Here is a 27,483-nt window from a genome sequence, read left to right as displayed (position 1 = left end):
CATGATCTAAATGCATTAGGCCTATCACACCAATAACAATGTTTTTATTTTTTTATTAGCCAATTCATACAACAATAATTTATTGTAGCCCTGCACCATGTAACTGAATAAAAATTATAATTTTGCATAATAACTTTAAATATATAGTTATATACCAGATAACAATGTGTTGATTTCTGAATCATTCACCATATAGGGCTGTATCAGGGTTTCCCAAACTTGGTCTTGCCCCCCTCAAATAATCAAAGCTTGATGATGAGTTAGATCTATGAATGAGCTGTGTAGTGCTAGAGCAAAAACCAAAATGTTCACCCAGGGGTGGTCCCAGGACTGTGTTTGGGAAACCCTGGGCTGTTGGAGTGTAGGTTATATAGGCTACATGAATGGTTTTTATTTGGGGAAATTCAACAATGCCTCTTTCTCCCTTCATCCGTACTGTTCAGTTTAATTAGACACTTAATGAAACACTAGTTAGACGAGACCAATTGAGTCCCGACACACCAAAACATAAGACAGCTGATGTTAAAACCTCTTCTTCACAAGTCCCCTAGACCAACCAATCACAAGTTGCCCACGGAGTCACGTGAGAAGAGGAGGAGGAGGATATTGGTGCCCGGAGAGTGAGTGGAGAGGCGGAGAGGTGGACGTCCGAACAAAATCACAATTTAGGGAAGTTTTAGTAGCGGCTCAGACAGAGAGGCTTTAGGAACGAAACATTGATTCTGTTGTGCATTTGAAGAGTAATCTAGGACAGCGGGGACTTTCCAAGGTGCCATGTTTCAGGACCGTACAGCAGTTGAGTGGACGAGGCTGCTCTAACAATTTGATGGAACAGTTCTGACTGACGGCGACTCTTAGATTGACTGAACCGTCGCTCGAGGTGAACAAGTGGATACTTCTATATAAAACTGATTTTTTTTTTTTTTGGTTAAATATTGGAGGAAAAAAATACAAAGGAAATGCATTTTATCTCAGCAGTGGAATTACTTTTTGTCTGCATGATGCAGACATTTCTGTACAGTTAGGTCAGATCTTTTGGATGAGGAGATCCAGGAGAATTTGTGTAAAATGTTATAACCAGAAAAGTGTTTATAAAACATAAACGTGTTCATATTACCGTAATAACTCATACAAATTAGATACAATGTTCCCTTTAACAATAATGCAGCCTATCAAGACATTGCTAGGCTATAATTCTACTGTTGTCATTTGCAAGGTGTTACAGCGTTAGAAAGTGTGATATCAACAAAAATAAGACATGTCTGCGTATTGAATAATAATAATTATAACTTTATTTGATTGTCAAAGATAAGGTGTCGCCCGAGTGGCACAGCGGTCTAAGGCACTGCATCTCAGTGCTGGAGGTGTCGCCTCAGACCCTGGTTCGATTCCAGGCTGTATCACAACCGGCCGTGATTGGGAGACCCAAAGCGTGGCGCCACAATTGGCCCAGCGTCGTCCGGGTTAGGGTTTGGCCTGGGTAGGCCGTCATTGTAAATAAGAATTTGTTCTTAACTGACTTGCCTAGTTAAAGGTTAAATAAAACATTTGAAAATTAAAAATGCATTATTATGAACAAAACACTTTCCTTAGTTATATGATCATCTTTATGCGTTTAAAAAAAAAAATCTTTATACGGGACAGATTGAAAATTACTTGGAGGGGCTAGTCCAATTTACTGGGGGGGGGCTGATCCAACTCAAATATTCACCCTCATCAACTTTAAAAATATTTTCACATGACCCTCATCTTGTACTGTCAAATAAATTGAACACCCTCCCCCCTCACATAATTAACTGAAAATAATGTTTATGATCAACAAATAATAACTAGCGTCCCTGTGTTTATAAACGTGGATAACAACTTTGCCACTTCAGCGTTCTTTTGTGGCACAGTCGATCCCACGGAGGGCTACGGGCCAGAAGGTTGAGGGTTCGCCAACCACCATGGGCGAGCTCAGTCTCAGATTTTCAACATTTTGATGCCATATTTATAATTACAGTATATTCGGAAAGTATTCAGACCCCTTAACTTTTTACACATTTTGCGACATGCTACAATGCCGATTTTTTTATTATTTGTTTTATTTTATTATTATTATTATTTTTTTTTATATATATTTGTAATAATGACAATTACAACAATACTGAATGAACAATGAACACTTTTATTTTAACTTAATACATCAATAAAATCAATTTAGTCTCAAATAAATAATGAAACGTGTTCAATTTGGTTTAAATAATGCAAAAACTAAGTGTTGGAGAAGAAGGTAAAAGTGCAATATGTGACGTGTAAAAAAGCTAATGCTTAAGTTCCTTGCTTAGAACATGAGAACATATGAAAGCTGGTGGTTCCTTTTATCATGAGTCTTCAATATTCCCAGGTAAGAAGTTTTAGGTTGTAGTTATTATAGGACTATTTCTCTCTATACCATTTGTATTTCATATACCTTTGACTATTGGATGTTCTAATAGGTACTTTATTATTGCCAGCCTAATCTCGGAAGTTGATAGGCTTGAAGTCATAAACAGCGCAATGCTTGAAGCATTGCGAAGAGCTGCTGGCAAACGCAGTAAAGTGCTGTTTGAATGAATGCTTATGAGCCTGCTGCTGCCTACCACCGCTCAGTCTGACTGCTCTATCAAATCTTAGACTTAATTATAATATAACACACAGAAATACGAGCCTTAGGTCATTAATATGGTCAAATCCGTAAACTATCATTTCGAAAACAAAACGTTTATTATTTCAGTGAAATACGGAACTGTTTCGTATTTTATCTAATGGGTGGCATCCATAAGTCTAAATATTGCTGTTACATTGCACAACCTTCAATGTTAAGTCATAATTGCGTACAATTCTGGAAAATTAGTTCGCAACGAGCCAGGCGGCCCAAACTGTTGCATATACCCTGACTCTGCGTGCAATGAACGCAAGATAAGTGACACAATTTCCCTAGTTTAATATTGCCTGCTAACATGAATTTCTTTTAACTAAATATGCAGGTTTAAAAATAAATACTTCTGTGTATTGATTTTAAGAAAGGCATTGATGTTTATGGTTAGGTACATTCGTGCAACGATTGTGCATTTTTCACAAATGCGCTTTTGTTAAATCATCCCCCGTTTGGCGAAGTTGGCTGTCTTTGTTAGGAAGAAATAGTCTTCACACAGTTCTCAATGAGCCAGGCGGCCCAAACTGCTGCATATACCCTGACTCTGTTGCACAGAACGCAAGAGAAGTGACACAATTTCCCTAGTTAAAAGAAAATCATGTTAGCAGGCAATATTAACTAAATATGCAGGTTTAAAAATATACTGTACTTAATATATACTTGTGTATTGATTTTAAGAAAGGCGTTGATGTTTATGGGTAGGTACACATTGGTGCAACGACAGTGCTTTTTTTCGCGAATGCGCTTGTTAAATCACCCATTTGGCGAAGTAGGCTGTGATTCAATGATAAACTAACAGGCACCGCATCGATTATATGCAACGCAGGACAAGCTCGATAAACTAGTAATATCATCAACCATGTGTAGTTAACTAGTGATTATGTTAAGATTGATTGTTTTTTATAAGATACGTTTAATGCAAGCTAGCACCTTACCTTGGCTCCTTGCTGCACTCGAATAACAGGTAGTCAGCCTGCCACGCAGTCTCCTCGTGGAGTGCAATGTAATCGGCCATGATCATCGGTGTCCAAAAATGCCGATTACCGATTGTTATGAAAATTTGAAATCGGCCCTAATTAATCGTCCATTCTGATTAATCGGTCGACCTCTAGTCTACAGACCCCAGTCAAGCTCAGTCAGTCAGTCAGACAGGGTCTCCAGACCTCAGTCAGTCAGACAGGGTCTCCAGACCCCAGTCAGGCTCAGTCAGTCAGTCAGTCAGTCACACAGGGTATCCAGACCTCAGTCAGTCACACAGGGTATCCAGACCTCAGTCAGTCACACAGGGTATCCAGACCTCAGTCAGTCACACAGGGTATCCAGACCTCAGTCAGTCACACAGGGTATCCAGACCTCAGTCAGTCACACAGGGTATCCAGACCTCAGTCAGTCACACAGGGTATCCAGACCTCAGTCAGTCACACAGGGTCTCCAGACCTCAGTCAGTCACACAGGGTCTCCAGACCTCAGTCAGACATCCCCTAGTCAGACAGGGTCTCCAGACCCCACCTCAGTCAGTCACACAGGGTATCCAGACCTCAGTCAGTCACACAGGGTATCCAGACCTCAGTCAGTCACACAGGGTATCCAGACCTCAGTCAGTCACACAGGGTATCCAGACCTCAGTCAGTCACACAGGGTCTCCAGACCTCAGTCAGTCACACAGGGTCTCCAGACCTCAGTCAGTCACACAGGGTCTCCAGACCTCAGTCAGTCACACAGGGTCTCCAGACCTCAGTCAGACAGGGTCTCCAGACCTCAGTCAGACAGGGTCTCCAGACCTCAGTCAGGCTCAGTCAGACAGACAGACAGACAGACAGTCAATCAGTCAGTCTGTCAGTCAGACAGGGTATCCAGACCTCAGACAGACAGACAGACAGGGCCTCTAAAAGACCCTGGTTGCCTTGTTACTGAGCACATTCTCTCGGCTGTTGATTCGTTGTTAGAGAAGTGATCACATGATGTTTAGCTGCAGTATGAAAGTCTATTCATGGTGCCTAGATAATAGATTCTATATATATTATTAACCACAACAAGGGTGATAATGAGTCATGATCCTTCTTCTTGCTTAATCCTGGTGGTCTTTCTAAACACATATCTCTCTCTCTGCACAGGATCATCCATCCGTGCTCTGAAGCAGCGTGGAATCTAAGTAGGAGAGCCAGGCAGACTACAGGTACACGGCCAGGGGGCTACTTGGACTGGAGGGCATGCTGGCTGCGGTTGGGATGTTGAGGCAGAGCAGTGGTGGAGGAAGTGGTGGAGGCAGTGGAGGGAACAAACGATCGCTGGGCATCTCACGCATCTCCAACTTCCACTTCTTCCCCTTGTCCACTGGCATGGGCACTAGTATGGGCACTACGGCGACTTTTGGGACAGGGGGCAGACGAGCTAAGAGCAGCTCCCTGAGCTCCATCAGCTCTGGATCGGACAGCCTGGATGCCCCTGCTCCCCCTGCCGGGACCACCAACCCAGACTACATCATGCAGCTGGTCAACGACGTGCGCAAGTTTGCTGACGTCCTCCTTCATTTCAAGGAATCTTTTCACTCCAAAGGTGAGTTCAGAGTTCAAAGTTTGGACTGGGGAAACAAAAGGGTAATTGGGATGATAATGAGTGGTTACAATGCTTGCCTGGATGTGGATGTTTTCTCTGGTGTATCATGGGAAATGTAGTGTAATGGAACTCCAGGTTTAGCTTAGGTGTCAGTCAAAGGCAGTGTACACAATTTGTCCCAGTCCACCTGTTTTTCTTCCGTCGTGGTCTGTCCTTGACTGTGCGGTCACTCACCCTTTTTTTCTCTCTCTCATGGGGTGAATGTCCTTGTTGGTTGTTTTCTAATCTTTTGTATGGGAGCGCTGGTTACTTAAAGTCCACATTGTAGTCTTTCACACCCATGTACTAGAGGGGAATGTTTGCAATGTGTTTTAAGCCTTAAAATCTGTGGCTTTTATCACTCACATGTGATTTAATGTGTCTTTTTGCATAGAAAAATTTGACCAATTTCCTAATATATCTTGTAATTCTAGATGTTCTACTCCACATTATATTTTAGGGGGCTGGGATAAAGGGAGGGTATGGGGAAGATAGACATGAAAGTGGGTGACATCTGAAGGAATTTTGTTTCTCCCACTGAGTCTATCATCGTATATATTCTATACGGTCTTCCTTGTAGGTCCTTTAAAAAACAAACACTTCCTCCTCAGATTAAACACAGAGTGAACAAAACATTAGGAACACCTGCTCTTTCCATGACATAGACTGACCAGGTGAATCCAGGTGAAAGCTATGATCCCTTATTGCTGTCACTTGTTAAATCCACTTCACTATCAGCATATTGTTTTTATTTACTTTCCTGCTCTTTTGCACACCAGTATCTCTACATGCACATCATCATCTGCTCATCTATCACTCCAGTGTTAATCTGCTAAATTGTAATTACTTCGCTACTATGGCCTATTTATTGCCTTACCTCCTCACGCCATTTGCACACACTGTATATAGACTTTCTTTTTTTCTATTGTGTTATTGACTGTACGCTTGTTTATTCCATGTAACTCTGTGTTGTTGTTGTTTGTGTTGCACTGCTTTGCTTTATCTTGGCCAGGTCGCAGTTGTAAATGAGAACTTGTTCTCAACTAGTTTACCTGGTTAAATAAAGGTAAAATAGATGAAGGGGAGGAGACAGGTTAAAGAAGGATTTTTAAGCCTTGTGACAATTGAGACATAGATTGTGTATGTGTGCCATTAAGAGGTTGAATGGGCGAGATAAAATATTGAAGTGCATTTGAACAGGGTATGGTAGTAGGTGCCAGGCTCACCGGTTTGAGTGTGTCAAGAACTCCAACGCTGCTGGCTTTTTCAAGCTCAACTGTTTCCAGTGTGTATCAAGAATGGTCCACCACCACAAAGGACATCCAGCCAACGTGACACAACTGTGGGAAGCATTGGAGTCAACATGGACCAACATCCCTGTGGAACGCTTTCGAGACCTAGTAGAGTCCATGTCCTGATGAATTGAGGCTGTTCTGAGGGAAAACGGGTGGGGGGGTGTGTAACTCAATATTAGGAAGGTGTTCCAAATGTTTTGTACATTCAGTGTATTTGATAGTGAAAGTCAGCATCAGTGTTTCAAAGGGCCCATTTTCACACCAGCTTCCATCCAGACTATAATACACTCCTTCAGTAATGTATGGTCTTTCCTCCTCAACCCATCAGTGATGTATGGTCTTTCCTCCTCAACCCATCAGTGATGTATGGTCTTTCCTCCTCAACCCATCAGTAATGTATGGTCTTTCCTCCTCAACCCATCAGTAATGTATGGTCTTTCCTCCTCAACCCATCAGTAATGTATGGTCTTTCCTCCTCAACCCATCAGTAATGTATGGTCTTTCCTCCTCAACCCATCAGTAATGTATGGTCTTTCCTCCTCAACCCATCAGTAATGTATGGTCTTTCCTCCTCAACCCATCAGTAATGTATGGTCTTTCCTCCTCAACCCATCAGTAATGTATGGTCTTTCCTCCTCAACCCATCAGTAATGTATGGTCTTTCCTCCTCAACCCATCAGTAATGTATGGTCTTTCCTCCTCCTCAAGCCATCAGTTATTAATGGTCTTTCTTCCTCCTCAAGCCATCAGTTATTATTCTTTTTTTTTTCCCAAGATGGCGTAGCAGTTCAGACGTCCTCTACCCTCCTCTTGTCGTGTCCCGTGTATGTATATATATATATTTACATATTTTTTTTCTTCACTTATCTTTTTATATATATATATATATATATTTTTTAATTCTAAAAACTCAACCTCAAAGCACTCTCCTGCAACCCGCCTCACCAATTTAAAAAAGAAAGTATTATTTACCTCATCTGAATTCCACAACAGAAGCTAGCAAGTGTTTAGCCATTTTCACTGGCTAACGTTGAAGTTCAGCTAGCCACGGTTAGCTGTCCTCAGCTATCCATTAGCTCGAAAAGCTATCGCCAGTTTTTGTACAGCGCGACTCAGACCAGAGCATACCGGACCTATTCTCTCTCCTTTCCCCGATTTCTACCGCAGGCTCTGGACATTTACACCTGGATCTTGCAGCTAACTAGCTGCTACCTGAGTGACTATTGGCAACGTTGGTCACGGAATTAACACACATTATTACGGAGCTAGCCAGCTAGCCAGCTGAAGAGTTCCGTCAGCCACTCCTGGGCTATTCCTGAGCTAGCCAGCTGAAGTGTCTCCTGGGCTACAACTCACCTATCCTGACCCGTTTTACTGCCGATGCGGAGCCCCATCGGGTCTTCACGACTGGACCACCGACGTTATCTGCCCGAGGGAGTTATCCAACTGGCCCCTCCGTCGCGACGTAACCTGATCGCCCATCTGCGGCCCGCTAATCGTTAGCTGTCTTTTCGGCTGCGATCTGAATAGGTCTATCGGACACTTTTCTTGGGCCACTATAACTAACTATTTTGCCAACTTGGACTGGTCCCCCCTTCCACACGGAACCCCACTAACCCACAGACGGAAACGCACGAGGTGGCTAAAAACAGACCTCCCTCCCATCTTCCACCAGCTTGCTACCTATGGCCCGGCTAGCTGTCTGAATCTCACTGGACCCTTTGATCACTCGGCTAAGCATGCCTCTCCTTAATGTCAATATGCCTTCTCCATTGCTGTTCTGGTTAGTGTTTATTGGCTTAATTCACTGTAGAGCCTCTAGCCCTGCTCATTATACCTTATCCAACCTCTCAGTTCCTCCACCCACACATGCTATGACATCTTCTGGTTTCAATGATGTTTCTAGAGACAATATCTCTCTCATAATCACTAAATGCCTAGGTTTACCTCCTCTGTACTCACATCCCACCATACCTTTGTCTGTACATTATACCTTGAAGCTATTTTATCGCCCCCAGAAACCTGCTCCTTTTTCTCTCTATTCTGGACGTCACAGACGACCAATTCTTATAGCTTTTAGCCGTACCCTCATACTTATTCTTCTCTGCTCCTCTGGGGATGTAGAGGTGAATCCAGGCCCTGCAGTGCCTGGCTCCACTCCTACTCCCCAGGCGCTCTCTTTTGATGACTTCTGTAACCGTAATAACCTTGGTTTCATGTATGTTAACATTAGAAGCCTCCTCCCTAAGTTTGTTTTATTCACTGCTTTAGCACACTCTGCCAACCCGGATGTCCTAGCTGTGTCTGAATCTTGGCTTAGGAAGTCCACCAAAAACTCTGAAATCTTCATCCCTAACTACAACGTTTTCAGACAAGATAGAACGACCAAAGGGGGCGGTGTTGCAATCTACTGCAGAGAGAGCCTGCAGAGTTCTGTCCTGCTATCCAGGTCTGTACCCAAACAATTTGAACTTCTACTTTTAAAAATCCACCTCTCCAAAAACAAGTCTCTCACCGTTGCCGCCTACTATAGACCCCCCCTCGGCCCCTAGTTGTGCTCTGGACACCATATGTGAACTGATTGCCCCCCATCTATCTTCAGAGCTCGTGCTACTAGGTGACCTAAACTGGGACATGCTTAACACCCCAGCCATCCTACAATCCAAGCTTGATGCCCTCAATCTCACACAAATTATTAATGAACCCACCAGGTACAACCCCAAAGCCGCAAACACTGGCACCCTCATAGATATCATCCTAACGAACGTGCCCTCTAAATACACATCTGCTGTTTTCAACCAAGATCTCAGCGATCACTGCCTCATTGCCTGCACCCGTAATGGGTCAGCGGTCAAACGACCTCCACTCATCACTGTCAAACGCTCCCTGAAACATTTCAACGAGCAAGCCTTTCTATTCGACCTGGCCCTGGTATCCTGGAAGGATATTGACCTCATCCCGTCAGTAGAGGATGCCTGGTTATTTTTTAAAAATGCCTTCCTCTCCATCTTAAATAAGCATGCCCCTTACAAGAAATTTAGAACCAGGAACAGATATAGCCCTTGGTTCTCCCCAGACCTGACTGCCCTTAACCAACACAAAAATATCCTGTGGCGTTCTGCATTAGCATCGAACTGCCCCCGCGATATGCAACTTTTTAGGGAAGTTAGAAACCAATACACACAGGCAGTTAGAAACGCCAAGGCTAGCTTTTTCAAACAGAAATTCGCTTTGTGCAACTCCAACTCTAAAAAGTTCTGGGACATTGTAAAGTCCATGGAGAATAAGAACTCCTCCTCCCAACTGCCCACTGCACTGAGGATAGGAAACTCTGTCACCACCGATAAGCCCACTATAATTGAGAATTTCAATAAGCATTTTTCTACGGCTGGCCATGCTTTCCACCTAACTACCCCTACTGCATTCAACAGCACTGCACCCCCCACAGCTACTCGCCCAAGCCTCCCCCATTTCTCCTTCTCCCAAATCCATTCAGCTGATGTTCTGAAAGAGCTGCAAAATCTGGACCCCTACAAATCAGCTGGGCTTGACAATCTGGACCCTTTCTTTCTAAAATTATCTGCCGAAATGATTGCAACCCCTATTACTAGCCTGTTCAACCTCTCTTTCGTGTCGTCTGAGATTCCCATAGATTGGAAAGCAGCTGCTGTCATCCCCCCTCTTCAAAGGAGGTGACACTCTTGACCCAAATTGCTACAGACCTATATCCATCCTACCCTGCCTTTCTAAGGTCTTCGAAAGCCAAGTCAACAAACAGATTACCGACCATTTCGAATCCCACCGCACCCTCTCCGCTATGCAATCTGGTTTCAGAGCTGGTCATGGGTGCACCTCAGCCACGCTCAAGGTCCTAAACGACATCGTAACCGCCATCGATAAGAAACAATACTGTGCTGCCGTATTCATTGACCTGGCCAAAGCTTTTGACTCTGTTAATCACCACATCCTCATCGGCAGACTCAGTAGCCTTGGTTTCTCAAACGATTGCGTCGCCTGGTTCACCAACTACTTCTCTGACAGAGTTCAGTGTGTCAAATCGGAGGGCCTACTGTCTGGACCTCTGGCAGTCTCTATGGGGGTACCACAGGGTTCAATTCTTGGGCCAACTCTTTTCTCTGTATACATAAATGATGTCTCTCTTGCTGCTGGTGAATCTCTGATCCACCTCTACGCAGACGACACCATTCTGTACACTTCTGGCCCTTCTTTGGACACTGTGTTAACAACCCTCCAGACGAGCTTCAATGCCATTCAACTCTCCTTCCGTGGTCTCCAACTGCTCCTAAACACAAGTAAAACTAAATGCATGCTCTTCAACCGATCGCTGCCTGCACCTGCCCGCCTGTCCAGCATCACTTCTCTGGACGGTTCTAACTTAGAATTTGTGGACAACTACAAATACCTAGGTGTCTGGTTAGACTGTAAACTCTCCTTCCAGACTCACATCAATCATCTCCAATCCAAAGTGAAATCTCGAATTGGCTTCCTATTTCGCAACAAAGCATCCTTCACTCATGCTGCCAAACATACCCTCGTAAAACTGACCATCCTACCAATCCTCGACTTCGGCGATGTCATTTACAAAATAGCTTCCAATACCCTACTCAACAAGCTGGATGCAGTCTATCACAGTGCCATCCGTTTTGTCACCAAAGCCCCATATACTACCCACCACTGCGACCTGTACGCTCTCGTTGGCTGGCCTTCGCTTCATAATCATCGCCAAACACATTGGCTCCAGGTCATCTACAAGACCCTGCTAGGTAAAGTCCCCCCTTATCTCCGCTCACTGGTCACCATAGCAGCACCCACCTGTAGCACGCGCTCCAGCAGGTATATCTCTCTGGTCACCCCTAAAGCCAACTCCTCCTTTGGTCGTCTCTCCTTCCAGTTCTCTGCTGCCAATGACTGGAACGAACTACAAAAATCTCTGAAACTGGAAACACTTATCTCCCTCACTAGCTTTAAGCACCAGCTGTCAGAGCAGCTCACAGATCACTGCACCTGTACATAGCCCATCTATAATTTAGCCCAAACTACTACCTCTTCCCCTACTGTATTTATTTATTTTGCTCCTTTGCACCATATTATTTATATTTTATCTCTGAACTTTCTTCAAACTACAAATCTACCATTCCAGTGTTTTTCTTGCTATACTTTATTTACTTTGCCACCATGGCATTTTTTTGCCTTTACCTCCCTTATCTCACATCATTTGCTCACATTGTATATAGTCTTATTATTATTATTTTTTTTCTTCTACTGCATCATTGATTGTATGTTGTTTTACTCCATGTGTAACTCTGTGTTTTTGTATGTTGTCGAACTGCTTTGCTTTATCTTGGCCAGGTCGCAATTGTAAATGAGAACTTGTTCTCAACTTGCCTACCTGGTTAAATAAAGGTGAAATAAAATAAAAAATAAAATAAAAATTAATGGTCTTTCCTCCTCAAGCCATCAGTTATTAATGGTCTTTCCTCCTCCTCAAGCCATCTGAAGTGGATTGTTTGTAACCCATGGGGAAAACACTTTTAAAATGCAAGACTAAGTGCAGATTAAAAAGGGGAGGATTGCTCTTGCGTGTGGGATTATTGCATTCCTGTGCTGTTGGGTCGGGCCCTTGGCTTGGACCAGACCCAGGTTCACTTATCTCTCTCCTGGGTAAGGGTTGTCTGAGTTGGGGGGTTGGCTGAATGTGATGGTTCTCCTCTCCTCCCTTCCCAGTAGAGCAGTGCCATTTCATCCAGGCCTCTGGGGAATCTGAGCCTTTGTCTGGAGAGGAGAGAGGGAGGTCAGGCAGGGTGCTTGACCTGGCTGGATTGGCCGGGTGTTTGGAGAGGCAGGATTTGTGACTGGTGTTTCTCAGCTGGAGGGATTTCTGAGTGGGGCTTTCGGCAAGTTCACTGATCAAACTAATACATCAGCATGGTGAAGAGGAGTACATCTGTTTAGGATTGTGCTGCTTCATTTAACCCTAAGGCTACTACCAACATATTTCACAGATTAGTAACTGAGGTAGTTATGACATCTCAGAAATGACCTATTGAAAATTAATTTTTGTTTTCAGCGTAAGTAATTCACTAATAACTAAATAATAATAATGAGGTGTCCTCTACATATGGAACAGACTTGGTTTTTGTCTGTCTGAGGTGAACTTCCTGGTTTATGTCACTCATACAAATTAGTGTTAACAACAGATGCTCAGGCTGGCACTCAACTTTGTGACACGTTTGCATTGCTGACATAGTACACATTTGTGTCAGTCAGCAGCTTGCTTCATTGGTTTTACTGCATCAAGTTAGTCAGTTCATGGAACCAGTTCAGAATGCCTGTCTGTGCTACAAATACCAACCTATATAACCTGTCCAGTACCTGGGCTATTACAAACCTTTTTAAGTCGTATATCTTCAGTGAGTTAGCAAACCTTTATTTACGCTGCAGTGTTGAATTGAAACCCTCTGAGGCAATGTTCATGACCTGACTCTACCACTAATTGAACTACTTTTGCACGGTGCTTCCAGCCCAATATACACATCATTTTTTAAATATTGGGGTATTCCAGTAATCAACCACAGTTAGGCTACATACAGGACTGTGCAGATATGTGAAAGGAGACCAATTGCCCTGTAGGAACTTGAATACAGAGCAGTGGCGCGAGAGAAGGAAGCCCTGAAATCCATGTTACTTCAAACAAAGATGAACTCTTGAGTGAAGAGGAATGAGAAACTACAAGGAATGTATGACAGGAAAACGAGTAAAGTTATTTCTGCGAAGTGACAATGAAGATGCAAACCACAACATGCTAAATATTTTGGATTGCATCCTCGGGGCGGCAAGTAGCCTAGTGGTTAGAGCGTTGGGCCAGTAACCGACTGTTCTGCCTGCGGCTATGGAACCCTGACCTGTTCACCGGACGTGCTACCTGTCCCAGACCTGCTGTTTTCAACTCTCTAGAGACAGCAGGAGCGGTAGAGATACTCTCAATGATCGGCTATGAAAAGCCAACTGACATTTACTCTTGAGGTGCTGACTTGTTGCACCCTCGACAACTACTGTGATTATTATTATTTGACCATGCTGGTAATTTATGAACCTTTGAACATCTTGGCCATGTTCTGTTATAATCTCCACCCGGTACAGCCAGAAGAGGACTGGCCACCCCTCATAGCCTGGTTCCTCTCTAGGTTTCTTCCTAGGTTTTGGCCTTTCTAGGGAGTTTTTCCTAGCCACCGTGCTTCTACACCTGCATTGCTTGCTGTTTGGGGTTTTAGCCTGGGTTTCTGTACAGCACTTTGAGATATCAGCTGATGTAAGAAGGGCTATATAAATACATTTGATTTGATCGAATACCCCGAGCTGACAAGGTAAAAAATCCGTTCTGCCCCTGAACAAGGCAGTTAACCCACTGTTCCCCAGTTTGCCGTCATTGTAAACAAGAATTTGTTCTTAACTGACTTGCCTAGTTAAATAAAGGTATTAAATTAATAAAACATTTAAATAAATATGAGGATGCAATCAAAAACATGCTAAATTAGACAACTTGTTTGGTAAATCTTTTCTATAAAATCTAGGTTTGGATGTGATACAGCCTGGATTCAAACCAGGTACTATAGTGATGCCTCTTGCACTGAGATGCAGTGCCTTAGACCGCTGCGCCACTCGGGCACAATGCAAGAATATTGACGTCTTGATTTTGTCCAAAGTAAAGGTAAGCAAAATCTGTTAAATTGACCTTCATGTCAACTTGTTTTGACATTGCATTGTTGTTTTTAGCTGTGTAGATTATATATTTGGATGTTTTCAGTGTATTTTGAACGCTTACAGACTGTGATTAATTGGGATAAAAATGTAAATTCCAAAAAGTTAAGTGATTAACTCTGACAGCTCTAATAAAATCATATCATTGTGGATGCTTGCTCTAACTCTGAAACAGAGTTAGAATTACAAAGTTGTGTCGTAGTGTCCAGATTTAGCTGTTGTTGAAGAAGTCAGATCAGTTTAATAATGGCCCTGACAGTTTGGCCATGTTAGCGGCCATGTTAGCGGCCATGTTAGCGGCCACATCCGAGTGAGTCACTGGCCACAGTTTGTCATTTGTACTCTCTACAAATAGAATTGAGGAAATGAACTTGCACAAAAGCGATCATATCAAAATGATTCGTGTTTCGTGTTTACTGACTGTCTCCAAAGTGTGATTGTTGGCGGTTGGGAGGGCAGGGTTGGGCTTTAGCGTAGTAACACGCTGCTGTTACGAATCACTGGTTTATGGTTAGAATGGAAGTGATTTGAATCCCTAATCCAATTTATGACTCTATTGTCTCTGCTACGTGTGACAACAGCTAGGCTTTCTCATTACCCTGGTCATTAATGAAGAGAGGGAATCCTCCTCTCCCTCTTTCTCTCTCCAGCTCCTTGCCACGCATAGCATAGCATAGCATTGCATAGCATAGCATTGCATAGCATAGCATAGCATAGCATAGCATTGCATAGCATAGCATAGCATTGCATAGCATAGCAGACCCAATAGTCAAGAGTTATGTTCAGGTCTGGACTCTTGTGACCTTGCCAACAGAGGGCTGTATTCACGATCTAATACCCTTTGTTTCAAGTAGAAGCTTCTTCAGACTAGCATGCTTGTAGCTAACTGGCAGTGTCGGATATATACTTTCCTATGTAAGAATAACAGTGGCCTTAGGACCGATCCCTGGGGAACCACACGGCAAGTTTCAGTTATTTTTTGTATTTATTTTTTTTATGCCGGTTTTCTTTTTTTTTTCTTTTCTGCATGTCACCTTAAATGGCGATTTATCAGTTGGTTGCAGACAGTTCCGATTTAGTTTGGATGGACTGGCGAGGGAAACCTACTTCTCTTTACAAATCTTTGTAAGCATTTGTCAGTGGGTGGGGGAGGGGTTGTTTTATCTTGTTTCGGTTGTCCAGGGTTTGAGTTGGTTTTCATAATGATGTGTTAACAATGTGGGGGGATTTGTTTTAAATATCCTGAGAGGTTATGACATTGTCCAATAGCCTCTTTTTGAAGGACATGTCAGTAATCGGTTGGGAGTACTTCTGTGGGGTTCGCCCAAGGGTCACAACAGCCATTTGGTGCTCTGGCCAGTCATGGAGGTCAGTGAGTGCAAATACTTTGTGGAATCACTGGTAAGAATGGAAATGTATTACGTGTTATCATCAATAGAATATTTTGCATGGTTAAAAACAATGTCTGTATGATCTGCCTTCTAGTGAGTGTGATCTAAGAACAGCTATATCGTGATATCTGTCCTTTCTTCTTGTTCTTCATCTTAGTAATGGACTGACTGTTCTCCCCAGAGGTTGACCCCATTCAGGGTCTCTGTTCTCCCCAGAGGTTGACCCCATTCAGGGTCTCTGTTTTGGAGGGAGCCTGATTTTATCTGGATTTTTTTAAAGACTGTGTGTCACGGAAATAACAATGCACAATTTTTTTTTTGTATCACTATTTAAAAAGTAAATGGAGAACAAGCTATGAAGGAAAAAATGCTGGAGTTTTGGTGCACGTACAGCCAACTAGCGTAAAAATAATATTGCACTAGTGTGTACTGTAATCTACTGTATTTGTGCTCTGCTGGACAGGACAGGTGTGTCACTAGTTATCTCATTCTCTCATAGCTCCCTGAGGCAGAATGATGGTTGTTTTGTGTGTCAGACATTTAAGAATGGAAAAACAACACCGACAGAAAATGACTTGCTCATGCTGAAGAGAACAGGGCGCTATGGGAGAAATAGAGGCATTAGACGTGCCTCAGCTATGACCATACAGTAACTGTTCACGTAGATACGACAGCTTTACATGTACAGACAAATATCCATATTCCATGCAAATCAGTTCTATATGTTGATGAATATCCTGTGTCAGGTTAGCTTGTTCAGAACTGTGTAACTCATGTTATTTATAGAATATTCATGTGCAGTGTTGTAGACCACTATGGCAGTGTGGAGGCTTGCTCCAATACGTGACCCTCCTGGCAGTGTGGAGGCTTGCTCCAATACGTGACCCTCCTGGCAGTGTGGAGGCTTGCTCCAAGACGTGACCCTCCTGGCAGTGTGGAGGCTTGCTCCAAGACGTGACCCTCCTGGCAGTACTGAGGCAGTGGAGGCTTGCTCCAAGACGTGACCCTCCTGGCAGTACTGACCCCTGGCAGTGTGGAGGCTTGCTCCACGACGTGACCCTCCTGGCAGTGTGGAGGCTTGCTCCAAGACGTGACCCTCCTGGCAGTACTGAGGCAGTGTGGAGGCTTGCTCCACGACGTGATCCTCCTGTCAGTACTGAGGCAGTGTGGAGGCTTGCTCCAAGACGTGACCCTCCTGGCAGTGTGGAGGCTTGCTCCACCCTGTGAGGGGCAGTGTGGAGGCTTGCTCCAAGCGCGCGAGCCAGCGTGACCCTCCTGGCAGTACTGAGGCAGTGTGGAGGCTTGCTCCACGACGTGACCCTCCTGTCAGTACTGAGGCAGTGTGGAGGCTTGCTCCACGACGTGATCCTCCTGGCAGTACTGAGGCAGTGTATGTATGGATAGCTAGGGCGAGGAAGTTTTTCCTGACCACCAGATATGTAAAGCCTCTCCTCCTGTCAGTGGTGTGATCCAGGCCTTCAGCATCACTCTGTCAGCGGCGTGATCCAGGCCTTCAGCATCACTCTGTCAGCGGTGTGATCCAGGCCTTCAGCAGCACTCAGAGGGGAGACAGGACAGTCTGTTAGTCTGGGTTGGTATGCCTTTGTACGCCCTGGCCAGGAGGGTCTGTCTGCCCGTCTTTGTTTAAACTCTTCAATCAGCCCATATGTGAACTACAGACAAGCTCTGGTCAACACAGTGTCACTTTTGGTAGTGTCTTACAGGCTGACCACACCATTCGCGTCACGTGCGCGAGCGTTGCAAAATAAATGTAGATTTGCAGACCACGCTGCAAGTCCTGCCTCTCCCATCTCCTCGTTGGTTTATAGAAGCAGGTACCCACGTGCCATCTCCTCATTGGTTATACCCACGTGGGTGACTGAAAGACGAACGAGGTCAGTGGCGGTAATGCACCTAATTTATGAAAGTTGCCAATCGCAATATAAAGTCAAGAGAAGAAAAAGCCTTGAAGGAGGAGAGATGACTAGAAACGATTCAGTTGACTGTTTTATGTGTGGATTAATTGGTGGAGTAGAGGACCTTGTGCATTTCAAGTAAAATATCAACTCAATGTTTATATCCCAGGACAAATTAGCTAGCAACAGCAAGCTAGCTAAATAGGACGAATTAATGGCAATGTTTTTGTCTTTTTTACTGTAGCACCTGCCTTATTACACTCTAAAGTTCATGTTGTTTTTAACTAAACACATGCAAGTGTTTTATCTCTCCTTCTCTTCTCATGTGACATATCTTCCTTATCGTGTGTTTTACAGTAGAAGTTGGAAGTTTATATACACTTAGCTTGGAGTCATCTACTTTGTGCATGACACAAGTCATTTTTACAGCAATTGTTTACAAACAGATTATTTCACTTATAATTCACTGTATCACAATTCCAGTGGGTCAGAAGTTTACATACACCAAGTTGACTGTGCCTTTTAAACAGCTTGGAAAATTCCCCAAAATTATGTAATGGTTTTAGAAGCTTCTGATAGGCTAATTGACATCATTTGAGTTAATTGGAGGTGTACCGGTGGATGTATTTCAAGGCCTACCTTCAAACTCAATAAATCTTTGCTTGACATCATGGGGAAATCAAAAGAAATCAGCCAAGACCTCAGACAAAAAATTGTAGACCTCCACAAGTCTGGTTCATCCTTGGGAGCAATTTCCAAACACCTGAAGGTACCACGTTCATCTGTACAAATAAAAGTATGCAAGTATAAACACCATGGGACCACGCAGCCGTCATACAGCTCAGGAAGGAGACGCATTCTGTCTCCTAGAGATGAACGTACTGTGGTGCGAAAAGTGATAGTCAATCCCATAACAACAGCAAAGGACCTTATGAATATGCTGGAGGAAACGTGTACAAAAGTATATATCCACAGTAAAACAAGTCCTATATCGACATAACCTGAAAGGCCGCTCAGCAAAGAAGCCACCGCTCCAAAACCACCATAAAAAGCCAGACTATGGTTTACAACTGCACATGGGATCAAAGATCATACTTTTTGGAGAAATGTCCTCTGATCTGATTAAACAAAAATAGAACTGTTTGGCCATAATGACCATCGTTATGTTTGGAGGAGAAAGGGGGAGGCTTACAAGCCGAAGCACACCATCCCAACCGTGTGGCACAGGGGTGGCAGCATCATGTTGTGGGGGTGCTTTGTTGCAGGAGGGACTGGTGCACTTCACAAAATATATGGCATCATGATGTAGGAAAATTACGTAGATATAGTGAAGCAACATTTCAAGACATCAGTCAGGAAGTTAAAGCTTGGTCGCAAATGGGTCTTCCAAATGGGCAATGATCAAGAATATTTCCAAAGTTGTGGCAAAATGGCTTAAGGACAACAAAGTCAAGGTACTGGAGTGGCCATCACAAAGCCCTGACCTTAATCGTATAGAAAATTTGTGGGCAGAACAGAAAAAGCGTGTGCGAGCAAGGAGGCCTACAAACCTGACTCAGTTACACCAGCTCTGTCAGGAGGAATGGGCCAAAATTCACCCAACTTATTGTGGTAAGCTTAAACAATTTAAAGGCAACGCTACCAAATACTAATTGAGTGTATGTAAACTTCTGACCCACTTGGAATGTGATGAAAGAAGTAAAAGCTGAAATAAATCATTCTCTTTACCAACTGTGGCTCTGTTGGTAGAGCATGGTGTTTGCAACGCCAGCATGGTGTGTGCAACGCCAGGGTTGTGGGTTCGATTCCCACGGGGGGCCAGTACCAAAAAAAAAAATGCATGAAATGAAATGTATGCATTCACTACTGTAAGTCGCTCTGGATAAGAGCGGCTGCTAAATGACTAAAATGTAAATTATTCCGACATTTCACATTCTTAAAATAAAGTGGTGATCCTAACTGACCTAAAACAGGGAATATTTTACTAGGATTAAATGTCAGGAATTGTGAAAAACGGAGTTTTTAAATGTATTTGGCTAAAGTGTATGCAAACTTCCCAACCGCAACTGTATGTGTTCACACTCTCGAAGAATCCTTTGTTATATTTTCAACCATTTTCATCTCCTGCTTGTCTGTCTGACAGGTACAGTAGCTCTCCCCCTCTCTGCCCGGTGAAAGCTACTGGTGGATTACCTGTGTGTATTTTTAACTGTTGTATCAATATTGACTTGTACCATGTCGGTCAGTGCCACAGGCACAGCTAATCATGTTGATAGTGGTGGAGGGGGGGAAAAATCTTTCTTTCTCGATACTGTAGGCAGCTCTTTCCTCTGCATGCCCTGCATTCCAGCAGAACAAATGCTCACTTGTTGCTTTAGTGCCTTAGATCAACAGTGGACAACAAAAAAATGGTGAATGTCTTTTGTGAAGTCTGTTCATTGCCAAATGGTAGTGCCTTGACCCGTTGATAAGTATGAATATTTTTTTTTTGCCATGGTTGGGGGTGTTGTGATGATGACATTAAGGAGTGGAGGGTCAATGGAGAGGGGTGAAAACCTCTATAGAAGCTGATGGTGTGACTGGTGTCCATACGGCTGACGGTTGCTTCACTCCTAATTTAAAATGGTTGCTGTCATCACACATTTTATGGTTGATTTATGGATGAAAGCTTATTTCCCTTGTCTATGTGTACATTGGGGTTCTGAGAGTGTGTGTGCAGTGTATGTGTTTGAGTGTTTGTCTTTTAAGAGGAGACACTCCACACACACTGTGGGTCACAGAGCAGACAGAATCGATGGAGAGGGATTGAAGACCTCCCCTACCCCAAGCTGCACCACGATATGCCATAGAGATGGGGTCCCGGTCCCTTTTCTGCTCCCCTGTGCAGAGTGTTTTGAGGAGTAGGTAGTGTTATAGCTTTACCTACTGTACATGCAGTACCTCACCATATGATCACACATTTACATGGTTGTTTTCGTTATCAGTTATGTCACAATATCCCCACTTTTGATGGATTTAAAGCGTGTATCCCTCATGACTTTGTGTTTTTAACTACTCGTGCTACTACGTAAGGATGTTTCTCAAAGTGGGAATGGTTGTTGAACAGGTACTGTAGCTAGCTGTTGAGAACAGCTATCAAGGTGAGGGTTGTTGAACAGGTATTGTAGCTAGCTGTTGAGAACAGCTATCAAGGTGAGGGTTGTTGAACAGGTATTGTAGCTAGCTGTTCTCAACAGCTATCAAGGTGAGGGGTTGTTGAACAGGTACTGTAGCTAGCTGTTGAGAAGCGTCTCCAGATGATTCCTCAGTTAAACATTTGTGGCCGCTGAGAGTGGATCCGTATTTAAAGCCATTATAAATGAACAGTCAGACAACCCCTTTTGAAGATTTAGTTGCAGTTACTCCACATTTGAAAACCACAAACGACCAGAACATGAGAAATAGTCCCATTCATTTCCAGCCTGTAAATGTTGTATTATTGTGTGATTTTTACCAACTTATTTTGAAGCATAACCTACTCTACACTCAACTTCATGGCTAATAAGCTGATTGAAATGTCTTAAATTAGCTTTTTTCCCCCAGTTTTGTATAAACCAGGGCCTTGGCCTAATTATCACGTATAACGGCTGTGCAAGATTCACTTCTCAGTAGGGGATGGAAGTTTGGACCGATGACTCAAAAATACATGCCTTCTGGGAGTACTTTAAATTCCCAAAGTTATGGGCAGAGTTAGAAAGTTGGCTGTCAGATATATAAGTTTACTTTTAATTCATCGATCTGCATATTTCAAAATAAAATCTAAAGTATTAAAAAAAATATTAGAAAAATAGAAGTGTGGGCGGAGTATTTATTTACATAGATGGAAACATGTTAAACAGAGGAAGCGGGGTCACATCTGCCTGTAGAAGAAGCAGCAGTGGGTTGACACCCCTGTTTTTGTTGGTTACGTCGTCGTAGTGTCTAGGAGGGCATATTTGAGAGGGAATGCTGTCACCTCCAGGTAGGTGTTTGTCCCCCTGTGTGCTAAAAGTGTCAGGTTCTTGTCCAGTTCTTGCATTTAGGTCCCAACAGACTAGTACATGTCCCTGAGCCTGGAAATGGTTGATCTCCCCCTCTAGGATAGAGAAGCTGTCATCGTTAAAGTATGGGGATCCTATTGGGGGGATATAGGTAGTCTAGGATAGAGAACATGCATCATTAAAGTATGGGGATCCTATTGGGGGGATATAGGTAGCACACATGAGGACATTTTTCTCTGTTGAGATCATTTCCTTATTAATTTCTAGCCAGATGTAACATTTTCCTGTTTTGATTAATTTAATAGAGTTAGGTCTGCTCTATACCAAATGAGCATACCCCCTGAGTCTCTTCCTTGTTTCACACTTAGTAGTTTGCTGTATGGGACTACCTGCTCTCTGTAACCTAGAGGGCAACTATTGGGTCTGTCTCCTTTGTACCATGTTTCTTGTTGGATGACCAATGTCTGTATTTCCAATTCATTTGATGAAGTCTGGGTTCCTGCTTTTTAAGGCTAAAGGCAGATGACCTCAGACCTTGTATATTCCAGGATGAGATGGTAAAAGCTTTGTGTTCCGTAGTGTCTAGTGTTGTTTGTGTTTGTGTGGTTTAGGCCTGGACCATCACAGTAGGTGTGAGTAGAGCATGTTGAGTGTCTGGTACATACAGTACGTCTTAGGTTGCAGGGTGGGATTGATTCCACCTGTTGAAAAAAGAAGGATTGTTTTTGGTTAGTTTAAAAAAAAAATACCTATTGATAAGCTATTGTCAGCCTAAATTGATAATTCAGTCAGATAAATGCTGTCAACTCCTGACGTTGAACCTCTGTAATTAGTTTGTTTGATTGATCGAACTCGAGCCTCGATACATGAGAACACTAACTAGATTTACTCTGCCACCACAGTGGACACATTGTGGTCGGGCGCAAACATGATTTGGTTTCTGCCTGACCAAGTGAGCCCATGTCTCCTGTAGTCAACAGAGTGAGCAGGGTGGTTGGAGCAGACAGCAGGATATCAATCTACCTGGCCAAACATTTAGTCACCTGTTGACTGTTACCCATCACAGTACTCCAGTTGATGAGTGTAGGAACGGATGCAGATCATACCTTATTCAGATCGTTCCCTTTTGAAACCGGACATGTTCAGATCATTCCCTTTTGAAACCGGACATGTTCAGATCATTCCCTTTTGAAATCGGACATGTTCAGATCATTCCCTTTTGAAACCGGACATGTTCAGATCATTCCCTTTTGAAACCGGACATGTTCAGATCATTCCCTTTTGAAACCGGACATGTTCAGATCATTCCCTTTTGAAACCGGACATGTTCAGATCATTCCCTTTTGAAACCGGACATGTTTTTGGTATTTGCAACACAGTTCTTTATTTATCCTGTTTTTAAAGCTGTAATCTGTAGCGATGAAACTGACACATCCGTTTGTTACTTTGTTGTTAATGTATTTTCACAAACAGTTTCTGCTTTGTCTCAGCTTTAACAATCATTTAATATCTTCATAACTATTATGTATGGACAAGGACAGTATAACATCTATTTACACAATCACACATTTACTACCGAAAACAAAGGATGGTCAATTTGACTCTTAGATTACATTCAACAGAAACCTTCCTTCAACCAACATATGACTTCCTGTATGCCTCCCATCTTGGATTAATGCCCCGGTCGTTGGCTATCGGAAACTCACAATCTCCGAGTTAAAATGAATGTAAGTTATTTGCGTAGAGCTTCTGATTTTAATTTCCAAGTGAGGAACTAAGGATCATCTTTCTACAAGTTAGTAAGTTGGATCATTTCCTGTTCCGACCGGAACCTGATCACGGCGTAAGGATTTGAAACCAACATGGCAAATGTATCCATTAGATTCAATTAAGAGACCCCTCCAATTTGCCACTCCCAGCACAATGCTGGATCAAAGGACCAGGCAGAATGAATCTGAATCTGACATCCTGCACTATGTGCCAACATGCATGACGGGAACCAGGAAGGGCTAATCTTTTCCTTATTAACTCTAAATACACGTGAGTGAATTGAGTCTGCTAGCCAAACAGTAGCTAGTGGTTAGCTCATTCAGTGGGATGTTATGTGTCCGGTATGATTGTAACATATACTCCGGAAGTCAGGAAGCAGGTGCAGAAGGTGAGTTTAATAATAATAATCATGAAGGGTGGTGATGGTCCAGGTTTGCATAACGACGGGGAGCAGGTGTGCGCAATGATGGTTGCCAGGTGGGCGCAATGTGGGTTGCCAGGTGGGCGCAATGTGGGTTGCCAGGACCGGTGGCTAGTAGACCAGCAACGTTGAATGCCGGTGTGGGGGAGCAGGAGACAATAGTAAGAAAGTGATGTTGGCATGTTACTGCGTACAGTACATGGTGTCTCTTAACTTGGTGCTCAAGTGTGTTTTATGATGTCCAGAATAATTAGCCTTGTTTAGCATCTAGGAAGCTTGCATGTGGTGAGAGAGGAGCCACGCTGTGAAGTACTCATAACTGGTTATCGTCAGGCAGACCTGAAGACTGGAGAGACTGGTGGGAGAACTGGGAGCTGTCATACTCCCTGGAGCCAATGGCAGGTGTTCTCCCTGGAGCCAATGGCAGGTGTTCTCCCTGGAGCCAATGGCAGGTGTTCTCCCAGGAGCCAATGGCAGGTGTTCTCCCAGGAGCCAATGGCAGGTGTTCTCCCAGGAGCCAATAGCAGGTGTTCTCCCTGGAGCCAATAGCAGGTGTTCTCCCAGGAGCCAATAGCAGGTGTTCTCCCTGGAGCCAATAGCAGGTGTTCTCCCTGGAGCCAATAGCAGGTGTTCTCCCAGGAGCCATTGTTGTGACAGTCTATTTAGCACAAAGAGGACTAATCTACATCATAACGGACTGTGAATGGAGACTGGCTGTGGTTGGTCTGTACTGTATGGAGTGGGGCGAACCTGATTCCCTTTACCATAAGCAGGGTAACCAGGGGCGACCCTGATTTCCTTTACCATAAGCAGGGTAACCAGGGGCGACCCTGATTTCCTTTACCATAAGCAGGGTAACCAGGGGCGACCCTGATTTCCTTTACCATAAGCAGGGTAACCAGGGGCGACACTGATCCCCTTTACCATAAGCAGGGTAACCAGGGGCGAACCTGATTTCCTTTACCATAAGCAGGGTAACCAGGGGCAACCCTGATTTCCTTTACCATAAGCAGGGTAACCAGGGGCGACACTGATCCCCTTTACCATAAGCAGGGTAACCAGGGGCGAACCTGATTTCCTTTACCATAAGCAGGGTAACCAGGGGCGACCCTGATTTCCTTTACCATAAGCAGGGTAACCAGGGGCGACCCTGATTTCCTTTACCATAAGCAGGGTAACCAGGGGCGACCCTGATTTCCTTTACCATAAGCAGGGTAACCAGGGGCGACACTGATTTCCTTTACCATAAGCAGGGTAACCAGGGACGACCCTGATCCCCTTAATAACCATAAGCAGGGTAACCAGGGGCGACCCTGATCCCCTTTACCATAAGCAGGGTAACCTGGGGCGACACTGATCCACTTTACCATAAGCAGGGTAACCAGGGGCGACCCTGATCCCCTTTACCATAAGCAGGGTAACCTGGGGCGACACTGATCCACTTTACCATAAGCAGGGTAACCAGGGGCGACACTGATCCCCTTTACCATAAGCAGGGTAACCAGGGACGACACTGATCCACTTTACCATAAGCAGGGTAACCAGGGCCACCGTCAGCACAAATGTGGCTTTGACAGGCCTGTGTGTTGGTGTGTGTGTTGACTCTGACCTTCTCTGTGGCGCACAGTTTCACTGGGTTCTGGGTAAAAAGCGTCATGGGTGTGTCCTACTAGGCTGTCAGCCGGTGTTACTATCCTATTGACTGGCCTGCAGTGGTGAATTAAAGCTTTGAGGGAGTTGTACAAGCATCTGGACACTGTTAGATCATTCTGTCCTCCCATTCAGCTGCTTTCTAATGAGCTCACCCTCTAACTATGTGATGTGTACATTATCAAGCTGGTTGAATACTAAAGTAGTCTTGTTCTTATCATCTATAGAGCCAGGCAGCACTGTAATTACTGAAGCATTAGTAATGGTCTGTTTTATTCTGGATGGGTGTACACACTACTACACATATAAGATAGGATGTCTAACTGACTAACCACTAGTTACAGAAAGACCACTCCAGGTCATGTGTGTTTATACATTAGTTATCAGGTAGTCACATTTACAGTCTCCACTGAGTTTGCTAAGGCCTCTAAAATCACAAAGGTGTCTCTACTTAATGTTCTGGTGGCCAAGCACATACCCTTCTATGTGGTCAGAAAGCAACTGTCTCTCAAATTAGTATGATTTATTTAACCCTTATTTTACCAGGTAAGTTGACTGAGAACACATTCTCATTTACAGTAACGACCTGGGGAATAGTTACAGGGGAGAGGAGGGGGGATGAATGAGCCAATTGGAAGCTGGGGATGATTAGGTGGCCATGATGGTATGAAGGCCAGATTGGGAATTTAACCAGGACACCAGGGGTTAACACCCTTTACTCTAATGATAAGTACCATGGGATCTTTAGTGACCACAGAGAGTCAGGACACCCGTGTAATCACCCATCCAAAAGACGGTACCCTACACAGGGCAATCACTGGCATTGGGATTTTTGGGGGGACCAGAGGAAAGAGTGCCTCCTACTGGTCCTCCAACATCACTTCCAGCAGCATCTGGTCTCCCATCTAGCAGTGGGATGCAGGGTGTCTCTCTCTAGGCAAGTCAAGCAAGAACAAATTCTTATTTACAATGACTGCCTACCCCGGCCAAACCCGGACGATGCTGGGCCAATTGTGTGCCGCCCTATGGGACTCCCAATCACGGTTGGATGTGATACAGCCTGGGGTATTGTGTGTAGTAGGGTATTGTGTGTGTGTGTGTAGATTGATGGGGGGAAAATCCATTTTAGAATAAGGCTGTAATGTAACAAAATGTGGAAAAAGTCAAGGGGTCTGAATACTTTCAGAATGCACTGTAAGTAGGCTCAGTCATTATTATAATTGGAATTAAACCAAAGTGCCTTAAAAACATGTAACACAGCCTACCAAGGTGCAGCCTGTATCCAAAACATTGTTTGGTCCAGTCATCAACGGTGATGGCCTTTAGCGTGTTTGGTCCAGTCATCAACGGTGATGGCCTTTACCGTGTTTGGTCCAGTCATCAACGGTGATGGCCTTTACCATGTTTGGTTCAGTCATCAACGGTGATGGCCTTTAGCGTGTTTGGTCCAGTCATCAACGGTGATGGCCTTTAGCGTGTTTGGTCCAGTCATCAACGGTGATGGCCTTTAGCGTGTTTGGTTTAGTCATCAACGGTGATGGCCTTTAGCGTGTTTGGTTCAGTCATCAACGGTGATGGCCTTTACCGTGTTTGGTTTAGTCATCAACGGTGATGGCCTTTACCGTGTTTGGTTCAGTCATCAACGGTGATGGCCTTTACCGTGTTTGGTTTAGTCATCAACGGTGATGGCCTTTAGCGTGTTTGGTCCAGTCATCAACGGTGATGGCCTTTACCGTGTTTGGTCCAGTCATCAACATGCACACTGATTGCTCCTCATTCAGGCCCCAGGCGGCTAAAGTTTCTCTCAACCCCAGAGACATGTTTTCTCCCTGTGATCTTCGGGCAACTAGCTTATGATGTCCTCAAGCACAAACCTTTCAGTTGAAACTCCTTATCAATACAGTGTACTGTCAAACTACTGTAGGGCTCTGTTGTTCTACTTGACCTTTCAACTCCCTTAATTGTGTTAA

At 43.9% G+C, this 27,483-nt stretch overlaps 1 protein-coding gene across 2 annotated transcripts in view; it reads left to right on the top strand.

Annotated features, from left to right (window-relative positions):
• The first annotated feature begins 591 nt into the window (after positions 1 to 591).
• Positions 592 to 27,483, top strand: part of LOC106590644 (rho GTPase-activating protein 29) — a 67,631-nt gene continuing 40,739 nt past the window's right edge. Inside the window, exons 1-2 of one of the 2 annotated variants that reach the window (XM_045710914.1) lie at positions 592 to 796; positions 4,792 to 5,233. In XM_045710914.1, the coding sequence (XP_045566870.1) occupies positions 4,888 to 5,233 (346 nt within the window). In that variant the 5' untranslated portion in view covers positions 592 to 796; positions 4,792 to 4,887. Of the gene's footprint in view, positions 881 to 4,791; positions 5,234 to 27,483 lie in introns of both variants that reach the window. The other variant, XM_045710913.1, reaches the window with a different exon arrangement.

This window comes from Salmo salar, chromosome ssa29 (assembly GCF_905237065.1).
Source record: "Salmo salar chromosome ssa29, Ssal_v3.1, whole genome shotgun sequence".
Classification (NCBI taxonomy): domain Eukaryota; kingdom Metazoa; phylum Chordata; class Actinopteri; order Salmoniformes; family Salmonidae; genus Salmo; species Salmo salar.
Note: the sequence above shows the minus strand (reverse complement) of the source record. Positions and strands in the feature narration are given on the sequence as shown.